Genomic DNA, 17,589 nt, shown 5'->3' with positions numbered 1-17,589 from the left:
CATTTTTAACCAAGTATGCACGAACGCAAGTGAAACTAAACTGGACGATCATCATAAAGTGTGTTGCGCATATGTGTCTGTTTAGCTGCCAGTCATCCAGCCCCAAGAAATATGTCCAATCATAGCTCCGACATTGACGCGCGCCGCAGTTTATGGGAGTGTTTAACACGGAAGTGGGCGGGGCTACGAAGGCACATAGTGGGTTTCCTATGCGAAGTTACGAACGGATCCATATCTATCAGAAGAGAGAACCGGCATCAGGTCCTGGGCACTTACTTTAATATTCATTTAGAAGAGTGTTTTTTAAAAACACCCCTACAATATAGGCACCACGGATCAGTCCAGGATGCCAAATATTAAGATCTTTTCTGGCAGTTCGCATCCGGATCTGTCGCAGAAGATCGCGGACCGACTGGGACTCGAACTGGGCAAAGTGGTCACCAAAAAATTCAGCAATCAGGAAACCTGGTGAGTTATTTAGAGTCAGAATTGCAAGCTTTGCCGGAATGTTTTGGCTAGGGTAAACGAAATGGTAAACACATGGTAAACATATGTTTTTTTTTTTTTTTTTAGTTTGTAGTTTTATGAATTGGAAGGAGTCATATGGCGCAATGCGCCTCATACAGGCAGCAGACTCAATTTCCCAGCATCCACCTGCACTAAGCATGTGACTCTTGGGCCGCTAATGCTAATTTTAAACGTCCTGTCTGGCCTCCTCTGCCACGTGAAGAGTGTTACTGCTATTAAATTTAGTGCTGCTGCGTTTTTATTTTATTTTTGTAGTTATTTTTATAGTTCTAGTTCTGTGCGTATAAGACGTAACAAAAAGAAAGGAATATGCGGGTACACAACCACTTTCATATTTTGAGATGAAAATATGTTGTAATGTTGGCCCTGGTGTCTATGTTCATATAATTTACATTTTACTCAAGTTGAGTGCAAGACTTGTTACCTTAAAGATAAAATGTGACTCTCACTCTTTATCTGCTGCTGATATGTGATAAACGCAGCTAGGTTTTTGACGCAATAGTTTCAGTTTGCTTTTCAGTGGTTAACAACACAGTCTGATCCCCAGTGGTGACCATATTAATATTAGATCAAATCAGATAACACTCCTCTAATCAGGCAGACAAGAATAGATTTATAGTGCATTGTCTTTAGTGACTGAGACTCAACCATGTTTATGTATGTTTTTGTCTTTGTGCAGTGTAGAGATAGGAGAGAGTGTGCGTGGAGAAGATGTCTATATCGTCCAGAGTGGCTGTGGTGAAATAAACGACAATCTTATGGAGCTGCTGATCATGATCAATGCCTGTAAGATTGCATCAGCATCCAGAGTCACTGCGGTGATTCCTTGTTTCCCCTACGCTCGTCAGGACAAGAAGGACAAGGTGGGGGTGAGGGGAACAGCTTGCCTTTTAACACGTATACACAGTTAATCATACATTAACCGCATCACTGTTGGTGGATCCATGTGGGCTACTTTCTGTAAGTCTTTCTTCTGTGTCAGTTTGTGTTTTCTGGCCCCTTGGCAATCTGAAAGACATGGCTTATTATGCTTGTTTAGCCATGTTAATGTGTATCTGGTTAGTAGTTTTGATGCTACCCTTTCATGAGTGTATGTTTATGAGTATTTTGTCTGTAGAGTCGGGCTCCAATCTCAGCCAAGCTTGTCGCCAACATGCTGTCTGTATCTGGAGCAGACCACATCATCACTATGGACCTGCATGCATCTCAAATTCAGGTACACACTGTGCAGCACCTTTCCTCCAAACACACTCAAAATTAACAATTATCTCTCACCAGCAGAGATGACTGGCATGAGTACTGGGTGGGCCTTAATTTCTTCAGCATTTTATAGCTGTGAGACTTGGACAGGAACCTATATATATATATAATTTTGATTTAATGTGTTTTTAGGGGTTCTTTGACATCCCAGTTGATAACTTGTATGCTGAGCCGGCAGTCCTCAAATGGATAAAAGAAAACATCAATGAATGGAAGAATTGCACCATTGTTTCTCCTGATGCTGGTGGAGCCAAGAGGTGTGTTTTCATTCCTTTTCTGTCTGTTTCTAAAAACATTGGGTCTCATTCACTAGCCCTACGTACACACGGATGTGTGTGATACGTGTTTACAAAGATTTTTATCAGCAAATCATGACTATCAATAACTAATTTTTTTAATGATTTAAAAAAAAAAAAAAGGAACACTTGATGCCCCACATACACAAAATTATATACTCTAGGTGGGTTTATAAATGAATTAAGATGAAAATTTATACATGGATATTAAATCTTTAAATATTTTCATATAAAACATTTTATCACTAGTTTAAAAAAGAGTGGCCTGATTTTCCAGATTTGCTGAGAGTGACTAAAGGCCCAGTGTGCTTCAAACAAAGTTAGTTTTCGTTCTTTGTTTGGGGCAAAAAGAATTCGAAAAATATTTATGTATTTATTTATGCTGAGTGATTATGTACTGTTTCCAAACTTTCCAACACCCCCTGTGCTGCTGGAGGCGGGGTGTAGATTAATGTAAATGTGTTGCTATGCTCGTGCATAAGCCCTAAACACAACAACGATGAAATGAAGAAGTGTAGACAATCTATATGTGAGACGGGCCCCAATGGTCAGAATATTATAGACAAAAGAATAATGATTAGCAGCAGTTCAGAGTCAAGTATCATATTTGCAAAACAAAAGAACCACACCATTTCCACAATCAGTCCTTTATGGGAAGTGTAAGTGTCTCATAGTCTGAAAATTTTAGCATGATGTGGAACAACTATTGGAGTCCTCGCAATAACACAAACCTGTTTGTTACTTTATTTTATTAGTATATATTTATTTCATTAAACTGGATAAATGTATTATTGTATGTTGTTTTGGCATTTAATTTATTGTATACCTTTTTAAATTTGTTTATTGAAAGAACAGGAGCAGTATGGTGTAACATTTATTTAAAACACATGTATTTGGTACTTGCTAACTTATATATTTCCTCTTTCATTCTTTTAATGGCTTTGGAAAACTTGCATCTGATATTTCTCTACGTTGCTTTTTGCAAAACTTCGGTTCGTCAGCACCAAGCTTTGTTGAAATTTCTTTCTAGGAATTAAATATTTTCTCTGAATCCTTAAAGTCTCTCTGCGAGCATAAGTACAGGTGTGGATATATCTGGGGCAGCTCATCTAATCGACACTCCAGTGTATTCATGTTGTAGTGACCAGGAGATGTTGTTCTCCTGAATGACCTCCGCTGAATATGAATATGCTCATGCATATGCCCTAAACACAACAACGATGAAATGAAGAAGTGTAGGCAATCTAGATGTGAGATTGGCCCCAATGGTCAGAATATTATAAACAAAAGAATAATGATTAGCAGCAGTTCAGAGACAAGTATCATATTTGCAATACAAAAGAACCAATCCATTTCCATAATCAGTACTTTTAGCATGATGTGGAAAAAGTCAGTTTGTTACTTTATTTTATTAAACTGTATAAATTGTTATATCTTTTATATTTTGTGGTGTCATGATTTACTTTAGATAAAAACAAAGGCTTATTATAGTATGTTCGTTTTGCATTTAATTTATTGTATACCCTTTAAATATGATATCTGAAAGAACAAGAGCAGCAGCAGTATGGTGTAACATTTATTTGAAACACATGTATTTGGTACGTGCTATTTTATATATTTCCTCTTTCCTTTCATTCTTTTCATGTCTTTGGAAAACTTGCATCTGATGTTTCTCTATGATGCTTTTTGCATAACTCGGGGTGGTCGACACCAAGCTTCCTTGCAATTTCTTTCTAGGAATTAAATACTTTCTCTGAATCTTTAAAGTCCCCCTGCGAGCGATTGGACCAGTGGAAGCTCAAAGGTGTTTTCAGAGCTAAAACGAACTCCCCCAGAAATGTTGCTTTGGTCAGCTGTTTTGTACTGCCGACACAAACTCAAAGTGTTTAGTTTCGGCCTGATTTTGTGCAAAATTACATAATCTCAGTTAGTTCTTAGATTGCGTTTAAAGTACAGCCTTTAAGGCTGTGCGGAAACCTCTTATATGGAAATGCTTTGGGTGTGGTTTATACAAATGGCTAACCTCAGGCACACGGTGGCCAGTTTAGAAAACTCCAAATTCATTGACATTACAACAAGGTTAAGAACAAACTGGAGTCTGTTCGCACATGTTGTGAATTAGGTGGAATTTTTTTACAGAAAGTTTTCCTGTGTGAATCAATGAATAATTCACACAAGCATTAGTGAACGAGACCCACTCTTTTGTTTTATCATATTTATGGATTAATATTGATTTTATAGCAGCATGACCATTTTAGATTGTTAAACCTGGAGAGCTGTAGTTCGTAATGTTGATAAGGCTCTTGAAGACGATGGACATGAGTGTGTTTTACTCTTTTAGGCGTGGGGGGTAAGGAAATGTCAGTTGTGTGTGTGTGTGTGTTTATGTGTGAGCGTGTGACTTGGCTCTACAGTGGATATTTTAGCCTAAACCTTTAGCTGTACATTATAGTGGTTGTTGTTGTTGTTGTTGTTTTTTTTTTATAAATCCGATTGCTGTTTGAAGCCTTTTAAAGCTTGGCTAATTTAATCATGCTGATTACATCATGTGATTTTGTTTCTTGAGATATTGACTGGCTACAGCGACCCTTTTGCAACAGTTTAAGACACTTGAGAGAGTGAGCTTATTCACACTTGTGTTTTTACTGTATCTTTTGTGCATGTGGCTTCTTGTGACACTTGCAGAGATGCCTGAATGCATCCATGGTCATTTCCCACTGTACTACAGAATTTTACTTAAAAATGATGATTTCTATTTTATCAGAGTGACATCTATCGCAGACCGGCTGAACGTGGACTTTGCCCTAATCCATAAGGAGCGGAAAAAGGCCAATGAGGTGGATCGTATGGTGTTGGTCGGGGATGTGAAGGACCGAGTGGCGATTTTAGTAGACGACATGGCAGACACGTGTGGGACAATATGTCATGCGGCTGACAAGTGAGGACACGCATGATATACAGTCACTTTCATGCTCAAACAAATGCGCTTTCATGAATATCCTAGTAATCTGTCAGGCCTCATGCCTCCATGTTCCTGCCTGTGTTTACATGCTTGTGTGTCTCTGTCCTCTATCAGATTGGTGTCTGCAGGAGCCACTAAAGTGTACGCCATCTTGACTCATGGCATCTTCTCTGGGCCAGCCATATCTCGTATCAATAATGCCAACTTCGAGGCAGTTGTGGTCACCAACACAATTCCACAGGAGGACAAAATCAAACACTGCAACAAGATTCAGGCATAGAAGTTTATCTTATAGAATATTATGTTGTGGTTTAAGGCTGGGTCATAATTTCTAAATAATTATTTGTAATCGAAGTTAAATTGAGTTATTCGTAAGTTAAACATACTATTCTATCAAAAGGAAAACGGGAATATTGTTCAAATATTGAAACTATTCTGTTTTAATATATTTATGCATTTATTCCTGTGACTGAACAGATGAAATTCAGCAGCCATAACTTCAGTCTTCAGTGTCATATGGCGCTTCAGAAATAATTTTTTTATGCTGAGTTGGTGCTCAAGAAACTTTTCTAATTATCATTATTGTTGAAAACAGTTTAGTGTAAACAGTGATGCACTTTTTATTTCAGTAATTTTTTTTTTATTAATAGAATGTGCAAGAGGACATCCATTTTTTACATTCCTTCTGTATAAAATGAATTAAATAAGTAAATTTACTGACCCCAAACTTTTGAACGGTAATCTGGTATTACCTTCTGGAATATTTTATCTGATTTGTTTGTTTTTCAGATCAGTTTCTTTACCCAGAGTGTGTTGACTAATTTATTTTTCTTTCCCTCTCCAGGTGATCGACATTTCCATGATCCTGGCTGAAGCAATTAGGAGAACGCATAATGGGGAGTCAGTTTCATACTTGTTTAGTCATGTGCCCTTATAATATACATACACACACAACATGTCTTCACACATGCCATAACTGTGTACAAACTCATTAGATGGAGAACCATTGCTGGCTCTGTTAAGTCATGTTCCTTTGTAAGAGTCTCATACATGAACCATTTAACTAGAGACATATTCTGGACTGTGATGGAAAAGAATGAAAGCCCTTTGTGCAACACACAGCTCACTCTTTCTGATGCATGTGCTGACTCACTTTTTTCCCCAAGAGTATTGTGATATGTAACAACTCCTATCATCTTGATTTCCATTCACTCTTCACTCACAATATTTCCCCTGTCTCTCTATGGTACATAAACATTACCTGCATGTTAGACTGAGGATTCACTTGAACATTGCTGTCTGTTATTTTCACCTTAGAAACCATTTAAACCCAACAAGATGACAACCCCTGCTTATAATGGAAAATCTCCTGTAATAATGGATTTTCTTATTTAGTTTTAGCTCTGAAGTTTGTGTAACTTGAAGGTAAGATAGATGTTTATGACTTTTGTAACACTTTAGTTTTTTTTATAGAATCTAATAACTAACGTGTGGTAGACTGAAATAGAATGTGGGTTAAGCCCCTTTAGATTGCCGTTTTTATGGCAGCCTGATTTTTTTTTTTTTTTGCCCCCTCTCTTCTCAGGTTTCAGTTTTAGGTAGATTATTCTTTTTTTTCTTCATTACTTTATTAATTTTCATCTCTTCAGGGTCTTTTGACAGGATGAAAACCAATATCTTGGTGGAAAAAAAATAGGTCACATTTTTAAGTTGTGATAAAATGTTAATTTTATGTCTAATGTTCATGTTTACAGTTACGCAGCATTTTTGACTGCCTGAACACAGATTTCCTTTAGATTTGACTGTAGAATTGGCCCGACCAATCAACTTGTTGTACTATATTTCTGTTGTTTCTTGCTTCTAACTGTGTGGGTCAGTTTGTTTGGTTTTGGAGTTTTTCTTTTTCCATGCTACTTAAGCGAGAACAGAGATATTACACTTAACTTTCCTACAGCTTACACTGGAGCAGTAAATGAGATGACAGAGCTTGATTTGATAGATCTATGCCGTTTGCCTTAATGAAGGAGATAAGTGCTGACGATTGCATCTCATCTGTATGCAGAATATTGAATAAAGTATTCCATGTATAAACTGCACACCCGTTTGTGGTCTAATTTTCAACTTTTAATGCAATTTCATAATTATATTTTTTTCGCTTTGATGTTTTATGTGTTTTAATTATGTTAAGTTTTTAATAGATTTAAATATTTTAAATTGCTTTTCTTAATTCATAAATTCCAAAACATGGCACATATTTTTGTGGAAATATTTAATTTTTGATATTTCCATATCAGACGATTTAAACGTTTATAGTAACACTGTGGTAATAATTTAGTTCACTAGCTAGGTGGCGCAATTTATTAGTTTTACAGTTTGAAAGGCAGACTTCTTGGAGTTTTTCGTAAAATAAGAATAATTCCGTAATTAAAAAATAAAAAAGGAATTGTGTTTATAATGTTTTAACGTAATTTATAGACATCAACAAATATGATTGCATGAATGGTTTGAATCCAAAGAGCTATAAATCTATTTATCCATCAATCAACAGAAACAATAATAAAGTCATTAATATTTAATGGTGAAGAAAACGGATTCCCTAAATAATCATGTCGTTTGTCAGGATCACATTAAACAGACCCTCATCTGAATACTGACGTGTCTCGAGCACAGCATCGAGCTCGCGTTCTCCGTACTGTCCTGACTTTTTCACCACACACGATTGCGGGATTAACGTCTTATCTTAACTAAGTAGCAATGTTCCCACGGCTCCACACTGTATGCTATCCTGTTATCATCCACTTGTCTTATTTATGGAAGCCTGTTTTGAAGTAATGTTGAGTAGCGTGTATCATGAGTGACAGAGAACGCGCGTGCTTGGTCACAAGGGTCTTTCATTAAATAGATCAAATGATATTTCCATAGTTATTATGACTGAGGGAATGTTGTTTTCTGTCACCAGCAAACAAATACAAACGGAGTCGCGCGGTGAAAGAGAAAGAGAGAGAGAGAGGACCTAGTTACCTCTTTTCGACCTCCTCAACTTTTAACCCCGCAGCGCGCAGCCGTCGCGCGCGGAGATGTTGACGGACAATCGCTGATTATTTACCGAACAGTTTGGAGTCTGTGGATAAATTCTGCAGCAGATATGTGAGTACTGCGAATTTCTTTTCTGACGATAGTTATGATGGCTCCTCAATTTTGCATTTGTATTTGGAAAGCACAAGAGGAACAAGCATATTTATCTTGAAGGAGAAGAGGTGTTGGCGCGATGTGGGTGTTTATGGTGAATTTTGTCGCCGTGTGTGAGTTTTATACACTCTATGGTTTGAACATGGCGTGTCATGAGTGTGTGAATGAAAAAGGAGTGACGATATAAAAGGCATCACATTAGTGGGAGACAGGGGATGGATGGATGGAGGAAGATAGAGACACGGCAGAAGAACGGACGGAGCTCGGCAAAGGGGTTTGAGAAGAGAGGAACATCAAAATTAAAGCGCTCTCAACTATTTTTGCAAATATTTGTATTCGTATTTAGTTAGGTGAAGAATTATAGGCCTCTTGGAGAAATAGTCCAACAAATCAGTCGGGACGAATTTAAAATTACGTCTTGTAGGCTATTTTTCGAAAAGATCATTAAACAATGAGGTAAGACACAACATAAATCCAAGTATATGCGAGGAAAATATAAAGTTGAAATAAGTTATTGGATTATGTTAAAATAAATGAATATAGTTATAGCAGCCTGCAAGTCGAGAATTTCCGATAGCATGTTTTCCAATAAACGTTTTATATTAACAACCAAAACGTTATGTCCTTAAATTCTCTCCATCGAACGCTAAAATAGCTGAAAACGCGAACCAGCAATAATTGTATCAAGGCAAAATATCAACAACTTTATTAGCTACTCAATCATTTGAATAAATTAATTTGTTACAGTTTGTGTGGATTTTTTTTTTTTTACATTTAACTGGTTAATTCTGGAAATCACCTGGTGAAAATATTTCTGTTTTCCATTGCGCATCTTTTAGTTCACCGTAGTTAAACTCAAACGGGGGATATGGCGAATTTAGAGTTCGGATCTCAGCAGTCATGTTCCGGCGGAGATTCTCCAGCGATGGAATTCGAGAAGGATAAAGATTCTGGACATCACGGTCGGTGCAAAACCGGCTCTTCACCGCTGCAAACTCAGCTCTCACAACAGGTCAGCCATAATGTGCACATGCAACGAGAATGCGAGGCCCAAATTCTGCTGTCAGATTTTTTGTCAGTATTTGTTTGGGCTATTAGGCTATTGTATTGTAATAATTGTATTATTATTAGCCTATTATTATAAGCCTATTATTATTATTTTTATTATTATTATTATTATTATTATACTATTGGTATTGGGCACATTGGAAATTCACTAAGAAGGTGGCATATAAATTAATAATGTTTATATGACAAGCAAATAGACAATTTGTAGCCTCACATTCAGGATTCAATACAGGAGACCATTATTTATGTTAGCCTAGTGTAGCTATTTAGATAATTTCCTCTGTCTTCAAAATGTACACGCGAATCTTTTTAATTTGCTTTCAAACTAGTCTCGACTATTTTCACAGTTATGATTCGTATGGACTAATAATAATAATAATAAACAATGGAAAATATAATAATAATAAACAACAATGAAAAAATATTATTATATTGTTTGTATTTGTCAACATGTTTAGGCAGAAAAAAATAATATATATATATATATTTTTTTTTTTGCCGACCCTCGCGAGCAGGGTATGGAGGGAATTAAAGTTTATTTGCACGAGCCAGATCTGTGGGCGAAATTTCATGATGTCTCCACAGAGATGATCATCACCAAAGCTGGCCGGTGAGTGACACTATTTTTTCTACCCCACAATGTCGAAAAAAAAAAATTGGTTTGATCCACAAATATTTAACAAATTTTTTTTATTTTTTTTGTTAAATATTTGTGGATCAAACCAATTTTCAACACAAAATTCCACAGGAAGGAGGAATTTGCCATCATATTCAAACATGCTGGCTGTACTATTTTGGTTTGATTAATTTCCAAATAAATATATTCTAATTTTGCTAGCGTTTTTAACCAGTGGGTCACTTTAAATAAAACTGCAAATTATATTTAAAAAAATATATTTCTAAATATGTTTGATAGAAATTAATGATTGCATTATTGAAAAAAGTCCTCTTGTTATGACCTCCTATATGACTTAATTAATCAGGAAAATGTTGACAATTACTATTATACTATATGACTATTATAACCATTATTATTTGACTATTGTTGTTGGCTCTCTAATGGATCATTCTTTTACAGACGAATGTTTCCCAGCTACAAAGTGAAGGTAACAGGCTTAAACCCCAAAGCAAAATATATCTTACTGATGGACATTATTTCAGCCGACGAGCATCGGTATAAATTTGCAGATAACAAATGGTAAGAAAATAATAAATGATAATTTATATAAACTATAATGCTAATAAAATACATACATTAATAGAAAGGCAAACATTTACAAAGATGTTTGATTCTTTTACAACAAAGAATATTAACAAGACATTTTATTAAAAATATTTTGATTGGTGATTGTTGAGCTGTTAAAAATGACTGGATGAAAATGAAATGTATAGCTTAATCAATGCATGCAGGAATGCTAAGAGAAAGGTATGCACATAGAAATGAACTCTGTTGTGTGTTGATGATGTTGTGAAATGATGCAAAATAAAAAATAAAAAATACAAGTCTTTTTGTTAGTGAATACTGTTCAGTGAGTGGAGGATCCAAAGCAGAGAAACTCAGCTGTGTCTGAGACAGAAGTGCATTTTGCAACCTGAACCTTTATCTCAGAAAGTCCTTATCTCTTTATATGACCAACTTGTTCATGTCCTATCTGCTCTGCAGGTCTATCAGTGGTAAAGCTGAGCCGGCGATTCCAGGGCGATTGTACGTTCACCCAGACTCTCCGGCTTCAGGAGCTCACTGGATGAGACAGCTCATCTCTTTCCAGAAACTCAAACTCACCAACAACCACCTGGACCCTTTCGGACATGTCAGTGATGTTGCCAATCAAACTGAATTGGTTATTTAAATTACTGATGAACCAAACTAAACTCTCCACTGGTTTACACATCAGTTGGATTGAACTGGACATAGAACAGGGTTTTGAAAAGGTCTTAAAAACTCACCCTTCCATAAAATAAGGCCTTAAATTAAGTCTAAAATGCATAAAGTAAATATTGCATGCATTGCTAAATTAATATCTTCCTCAGTACGTTTGTCTTGTTTTCCAATGCATATTTCAAAACCTAAAATCAAGCTACATTTACTTTAGATGCAAAATGAAGATGTTTTACTATTTTTTAAATAATACACACTTATTTTTAAGCAATTTTAAAGAAACCAGATTTCTTATCTCATGTCACTTTGCTCCTCAAGTAAATGTATCTTGATTCAAGACTCTTTAGACATTTGCCCTGGACAACAAGACAAAAGTTCTCAGGAAGGACAGAGGTTTGGAGAAGAGGTATTCTAGCTTTTTCTTCTTCTTCTTCTTCTTCTTCTTCTTCTTCTTCTACTTCTTCTTCTTTTTTCTTCTTTTTTTCTAAACAAATGTACAAAGTATAATAGAGATCCAATAGAACAACAACAATAGTTTCTTTACATTTTCTTTGCTTGGTCTTAAAAAGGTCTTAAAACATCTTACCCTCATAAAACCTGCAGAAAACCTGATGGAACCAACATGTTGATAAGGAAATCTCTTCCTGTTATTTGTTGCAGATCATTTTAAATTCCATGCATAAATACCTGCCTCGGCTGCACATTGTGAAGGCAGACGAGAGGAACAGCTTTGGCTCCAGCAATACAAGTTTCTGCACACACTCATTTCCTGAGACAACCTTCATCGCTGTAACTTCCTACCAGAACCACACAGTAAGCAGCAGGACCTCTATAATAGTAAATAAATGGATAGATTTGCAGAAAGCAGCAGAGTGTTCATCTTTAATCCTCATTTTTTTTATTTTAGATAACTCAGCTGAAGATTGAAAATAATCCATTTGCTAAAGGTTTCCGTGGAAATGATGATATCGAATTGCATCGCATGTCCCGTACACCAAGGTGGAACACACATACTTTAAACATATTAATAATAAGTATGCAAACATTTTTACTTTAGTGGATCACAACAGCACCATGTGTTTAAGTATTGATGAATCACTAATGTACTGTATAATTTTCAGTCTTCTTTGTGTTCTATGTGCCTGCATGTCATTATGTGTTGCATCTCATAGCCGCTGATGTTGTTGTTTAAGATACACAGAGAATATGTTGTCCTTTTAACTAGCAGGGTTTAGGAACAAAAGTCAAAGCTTTGTGTTGCATGTTGACAGTATTGAATGTGACACACAAGAGAGGGATATTTATAGTGTAACAATATTAAGAGCAGAGCTGCACTACACTGTCACACAGAGGTCACTGAAGGGCTAATGTGTGTGTGTCTAAGTAGATGCGTTTTTGCGAGAGATAGTGAGGAAATCAGAGAGAAAGAGGAATGAGTCAGATTGAAAAGGGGGTATATAGAAAAGATTTTTAGCTACTATAATTGTCTCTTAGCTTAGAAATTTAATTAGAAACGATCAGTACTGTGCAAATGATATCCGTTACCCTCGCCCCCCCACCATGCCAATGAAAATCACAAGCCTGCTCTCTCTCTTTTAACACCCTGATAGATCAACTGTAGTGGCAGTGTTTTGTGACCCTTCCCCTAAAAGTTCCCTAATGGACAGGGCTTCTGAAATAATCTGAACATATCTTTTAAGTTATTTTTTCTAATTTCCCAATTTTTATCTGAGTCTCTGCTGTAGGAACCAATGCATCTGATGCCTACTTTACCCTTTTTCCACAGTAAGGAGTATCCACTTGTACCACGTAGTACTGCAAGGCAACATGTATCTCCACCCTCTCCTAACTCCTGTCTCTCTCGGTCAGAATACACTTTGACACAAAAACCCAGTCCTGGCTACACCTGCTCTGATATTTCAGGTACATAACCATGTTTTTTTTATTTTTTTTATTACAAGTACCATACAGTATTTAAACGAAACAAATACAGTAAGGGTCACTAGAGTAACAACATCATATTGTAACAAATATATACAAATATAACTAGGAAAATCACAATTCTTTATGACATTTAAGAAGTCATAGTCTACTATTAAGTATTAGTCAACTATTAACTATTAGTAACTATAACTATTAGTTATGTAATTCGACAGAGAGGCCCGTAAAATATGGTGTTACTATGAAGGAATGTTTTGTACTGCTTTTTAATGTATTTTAAAATAAGCAATACATATTGTGTTGGAAATGTCCATAAACTTTACTTAAAGGGTTAGTTCACCCAGATAGCAAAATTATGTCATTAATAACTTACCCTCATGTTGTTCCAAACCCGTAAGACCTCAGTTTATTTTTGGAACACAGCCAGATAAGAAGAATCGAGGAGCTGATGATACTGCACATGTGTGATTCAGCATGAAACAGAATGACACACAGAGCGCCTGAACCGAACTGATTCTTTTGGTGATTGATTCTGAACTGATTCTGTGCTAGTGTTATGGGCGCGGGTAAACCGAAGGCTTGAATCAAGGGCAATCATCGCAAATGACTCCATTACGTTGAGCGCAAAAGAACCGGTAAACCGTTTTCTTCAACCGGTTTATTGAATCGAACTGTCCGAAAGAACTACTGGTGATCCGAAAACCGATGCAACCGGTTCTTGACTCGAGAACGAGTCAGTCTATTGTTCGTTATCTGGCTCGGCTCGGTGTTCATCTTCAGTTCTCTCTTCACAGCAGTTCAGTCAGTGTACTGTTTGAGTAAATGAATTACTCCGGGATATTGGTTTGTTTGAACTCAGAGGGAGTGTCAGCCACTTTAAAAAAGTTAACAGCTTAAGTCATTTGTGGATTAATGCGTATTAGAGACGCGAACCGTTTAAAACCATACAGTTCGATTTGGTGAACTGAATGATTCTGAAAAAATTCTAACTGACCCTCTGATGTTACATGGACTACTTTGATGTTTTTCTTACCTTTCTGGACATGGACAGTATATCATACACACAGCTTCAATGGAGGGACTGAGAGCTCTCGGACTAAATCTAAAATATCTTAAACTGTGTTCCGAAGATAAAAGGAGGTCTTAAGGGTTTGAAACAACATGAGGGTAAGTTATTAATTAAATTATTTTGCTATCTGGGTGAACTAACCCTTTAAACTACCAGTTCCGTTTCCATTTTTTTACAGATTTTTTTCTTACAATGTAATTTGTTTTGTTATAGTAGCCATAATCTCATGCATTTTTGTTGTCTAGGCCTTGTTCTGTATGTGGAAGAGAGGACTCTGTAAACCTTTTGGCATTCTGCATGCACGCTATTATTAATTCAAAAGCTCTAATGGCAGTCTTCTAAGCAAGCAGCAACAAGCTATGTAAACCCAAAACAATGAGCAATCCTTTTAAGGCACAAATCCACATTTCTAAGCTGGATTGCCATGTCTCTGCTGGAATGATTGAAACATGTTTGTTTTTCTCTCTGCAGCTGACCACACCCTCAATGAAACCCCTCCCACTCATGATCCCACCTACCACCTCTTCACCTACCAGCTCTCTCCGGAGGTGACCCCTGATCACAGCGCCTCCTGCAGAATGGACACCACACAGCACCAGCCTTGCATGTATGGAAGCTCTCAGGCGGGCTTGGAGGACCTCAGGTGGGCATCGTATACAGACAGCACAACTTACCAAAGCTTTTCTTCAGCTAAAGAAATGGGTGGGACATTTTGTCCCCCCACTGACCTCTCTCAGGAACTGTATCCACAATACACCTGTGAGGTGGATGTCCAGTCACACTGCCTGATGACTGATTTCTCGCTTTATGGTTGCAATCGATCATTTAGCCAAAACCAACAACCAAACAGCTGGTGCGGGGGGAGCTGAGCAAGGGTGTCTAGTGTGTGTGTGTGCGTGTAAGAGAGAGAGAGAGAGATAGAGAGAGAGAGAAAGAGAAGGAAAAGAAGGAAAAAGAGTCTGTGGTAATGTTCTCATAACTTTATCCTGAAATCACAAGTTTGCATCGGTTTTGCTTCACAGTTTCTACCTTGTTGTGACTGATGTCTGGCAAACCAAAATTATATATATTATATATATAATTTATATATATTATAATTTATATCAGTTCTGCTGTATCATCAAAATAATAAAATTCAACAAATTGTAATATAACTACAATTGTTATTTCACATAATATTCTAAATATGTGTATACATTTTGTTACTTTTTTATAATTTTATAATATACTTTTTAGAATAATATTTTATTATTTGCTGATGCTTTTTGTCTTTAACATAAATGAAAATAAAATAAATTAGTAAGATAATAAAAAATGTAAAAGAAAGTTTCCAGTTATGACAGCTGGAATTTTACAGCCGGAAGAACCTTTTTTTTTTTTTTTTTTTTTTACAATTTTAACACTGATATGTATGAACTTATGACACATTAACAACAACAAAAAAGCTTTATTTTAACAGCAAAGATTTGACTAATCCTACAATTTTTTTTTTTTTTTTTGCGTTCACAATCACTGTGGAGCAAGTGGAAACTAAAGGAGTTTCAGGATAAAAATGAGAGATTTTCATTTAAAATAGACAAACAAAACATTTAATTTCCTCTTATCTGAACCCAGTGATGAACCTTTGCACGTCCCTTGCATCTTCAATGATATGTGTATGAGATTTTGAGTACATGTGTATCAAATATCTTCTGGTAAAAATGTGTGAATCTCTGTTACCATTACCACAGGAAATGTTTTATTTCATTAAGATAAAACTACAGCAGGAATTTAAAAAAATTAGGAAAAGGTTAAGGAGGTGGCTTGTTTTATTATCTGTGAAGATTTAGGGAAAATTCCCTTTTTTACTGTTTGTCTTTGGAATGCTTTTGGACAAACACTAACAAACCCAAAAGCAAGATTTAAGACTCTCAGACCTCCTTTCAAGCTAAACACGTACATGCGCTAGCTTCAGATGGGGGTCCTTAGTTTGTTTATTCTTGTTCTATTATGATGAGAAAAGGGAATGCTGGGTACTGCACGTGTCAGAGTCTGTTAAGGGTGCAGTGATGTTACGAATCCTGTCATGGCCCAAGGCAAGAGACACAGAGAGAGAGACAGAGAGGAGGGGAGGCATCAGATGGACATTTATTTATAGACACACCATGCAACAGGACTTTCATGAGTGAAATATGGTCATTTTAAAGAAAGTTTTGAATGTTGTGAAATACTTGCTTTGATTATTTATAATGAACAATTTATAGATTTTCAGTTCACAAACTGTGTTTGCTGATATTTATTTGTAAAACGTTTTTTTATATTTATTGAGCAGCTTGTTTTACCCTGACAAATGTAGAGCTTCTGTGTTTTGTGAAGGTGTTTTCTGAAACTTGTTTAAATGTGAGGCTGAAATAAAATGTTAATCCACGGCTGTCTTTTGCGTTGATATGAAATCAAACTTTATTAATAGATATTGATGTTTTGTACAGATGTCATGCATTTTATGTGTATATGTGCATGCATACATATATGACAACAGTTTAGCTGTGTGTGTGTGTGTGTGTGTGTGTGTGTGTGTGTGTGTGTGTGTGTGTGTGTGTGTGTGTGCCTTAGAGCTGTAGTTTCACACATTGTGTAAGAGCTTGAGTTGTTGCAGGGGAACACAGAGACAAAAGAGAGAACAAGAAAGAGAGAGAGAGAGAGAGAGAGAGAGAGAGAGACCTATTAGAAGTTTGTCCTTACAGGAATGACTGGAAAGTTATTTTAGGGAAAACCGTTTATCATTTAAAAGCCAGGAATTTTTTTGTGTATTTTAACAATCCTTACTGCTTGGAGGAAAATAATAAGTATTTTCAAGTCCCTTTTAGTGATTTATGTTATCATTTCCTTAAATGATTGAAATTTTGAAAGTGCAGTTAATTATTATATTTATTACATTACCATTAATAAATTCCCCTTCCTCATCTCAGCGGAACTGTTTTGGGTGGCTTCTGTTGATGTTCTCGTTCAGACAGAAATCTGAACCCAGATCAAGTCTTTGAAAAGCCTCTGACCCTGTCTGGATTTCCCGGCCCAGCTAAGCACTTATTTACTGCTAATTAAGTGATCTGAGCTCATTTTCTCAAACTTAATGGCATCATCCAGCTCCTCCAGGAAACACGCCGCAGCCCCAAGTACACTCTACACATTCACATGGTCCAATAAGGGCTCTTTTACCTCCCTGACATTAGCCCGTAATGCTATTAACCCATTCATCGTAAAGATGCCCACTTAAGCAAAATGCGAAAGATTCCCACTTATCCAAATTTATTGCAGAGTGGGAAGAGATCGAAAATCTTAATGCTAATATAGAGTAGGAGTGTGCAGCTCACAACTAATCTGTGTATTCATAATAATTTATCTTTGTTCCTCATTTCAA

General features: G+C 36.3%; 2 protein-coding genes across 6 annotated transcripts; both read left to right on the top strand.

The window, feature by feature from the left end:
* Window positions 1–180: 180 nt before the first annotated feature.
* Window positions 181–7,142, top strand: LOC113091385 (ribose-phosphate pyrophosphokinase 1). Of its 3 annotated transcripts, none has more exons than XM_026256894.1 (7): window positions 181–468; window positions 1,208–1,391; window positions 1,646–1,744; window positions 1,921–2,045; window positions 4,849–5,022; window positions 5,161–5,320; window positions 5,891–7,142. In XM_026256894.1, exons 1-7 carry the CDS (start codon window positions 347–349, stop codon window positions 5,981–5,983), a joined length of 957 nt encoding a protein of 318 aa, XP_026112679.1. In that variant the 5' UTR covers window positions 181–346; the 3' UTR covers window positions 5,984–7,142. The 3 variants fall into 3 exon arrangements, with proteins under 3 accessions (XP_026112679.1, XP_026112678.1, XP_026112680.1); XM_026256893.1 differs by having other exon boundaries at window positions 182–468; window positions 1,208–1,397; XM_026256895.1 differs by lacking the exons at window positions 181–468; window positions 1,208–1,391 and adding an exon at window positions 1,470–1,488.
* A 704-nt stretch (window positions 7,143–7,846) lies between these two features.
* On the top strand, window positions 7,847–15,291 carry LOC113091378 (T-box transcription factor TBX5-like). 3 transcript variants are annotated; one of them, XM_026256876.1, is made up of 9 exons: window positions 7,847–8,193; window positions 9,075–9,247; window positions 9,819–9,913; window positions 10,382–10,501; window positions 10,967–11,114; window positions 11,843–11,995; window positions 12,090–12,181; window positions 12,969–13,105; window positions 14,438–14,656. In XM_026256876.1, exons 2-9 carry the CDS (start codon window positions 9,104–9,106, stop codon window positions 14,470–14,472), a joined length of 924 nt encoding a protein of 307 aa, XP_026112661.1. In that variant the 5' UTR covers window positions 7,847–8,193; window positions 9,075–9,103; the 3' UTR covers window positions 14,473–14,656. The 3 variants fall into 3 exon arrangements, with proteins under 3 accessions (XP_026112661.1, XP_026112659.1, XP_026112660.1); XM_026256874.1 differs by lacking the exon at window positions 14,438–14,656 and adding an exon at window positions 14,664–15,291 and having other exon boundaries at window positions 7,867–8,193; XM_026256875.1 differs by lacking the exons at window positions 7,847–8,193; window positions 14,438–14,656 and adding exons at window positions 8,221–8,691; window positions 14,664–15,291.
* Window positions 15,292–17,589: the final 2,298 nt, after the last annotated feature.

This window comes from Carassius auratus, unplaced genomic scaffold (assembly GCF_003368295.1).
Source record: "Carassius auratus strain Wakin unplaced genomic scaffold, ASM336829v1 scaf_tig00214183_4049273_7079891, whole genome shotgun sequence".
Taxonomy (NCBI): domain Eukaryota; kingdom Metazoa; phylum Chordata; class Actinopteri; order Cypriniformes; family Cyprinidae; genus Carassius; species Carassius auratus.
Note: the sequence above shows the minus strand (reverse complement) of the source record. Positions and strands in the feature narration are given on the sequence as shown.

Excerpts from the sequence above, each read along its gene's own strand:
- LOC113091378 (XM_026256874.1), top strand. The coding sequence starts at position 9,104 with ATGGCGAATTTAGAGTTCGGATCTCAGCAGTCATGTTCCGGCGGAGAT. Across the intron at positions 11,996-12,089 it reads CTTCCTACCAGAACCACACA|ATAACTCAGCTGAAGATTGA; the intron begins GTAAGCAGCAGG and ends TTTTTATTTTAG. Across the intron at positions 13,106-14,663 it reads CACCTGCTCTGATATTTCAG|CTGACCACACCCTCAATGAA; the intron begins GTACATAACCAT and ends TTCTCTCTGCAG.
- LOC113091385 (XM_026256893.1), top strand. The coding sequence starts at position 347 with ATGCCAAATATTAAGATCTTTTCTGGCAGTTCGCATCCGGATCTGTCG. Across the intron at positions 1,745-1,920 it reads TGCATGCATCTCAAATTCAG|GGGTTCTTTGACATCCCAGT; the intron begins GTACACACTGTG and ends ATGTGTTTTTAG. Across the intron at positions 5,023-5,160 it reads ATATGTCATGCGGCTGACAA|ATTGGTGTCTGCAGGAGCCA; the intron begins GTGAGGACACGC and ends GTCCTCTATCAG.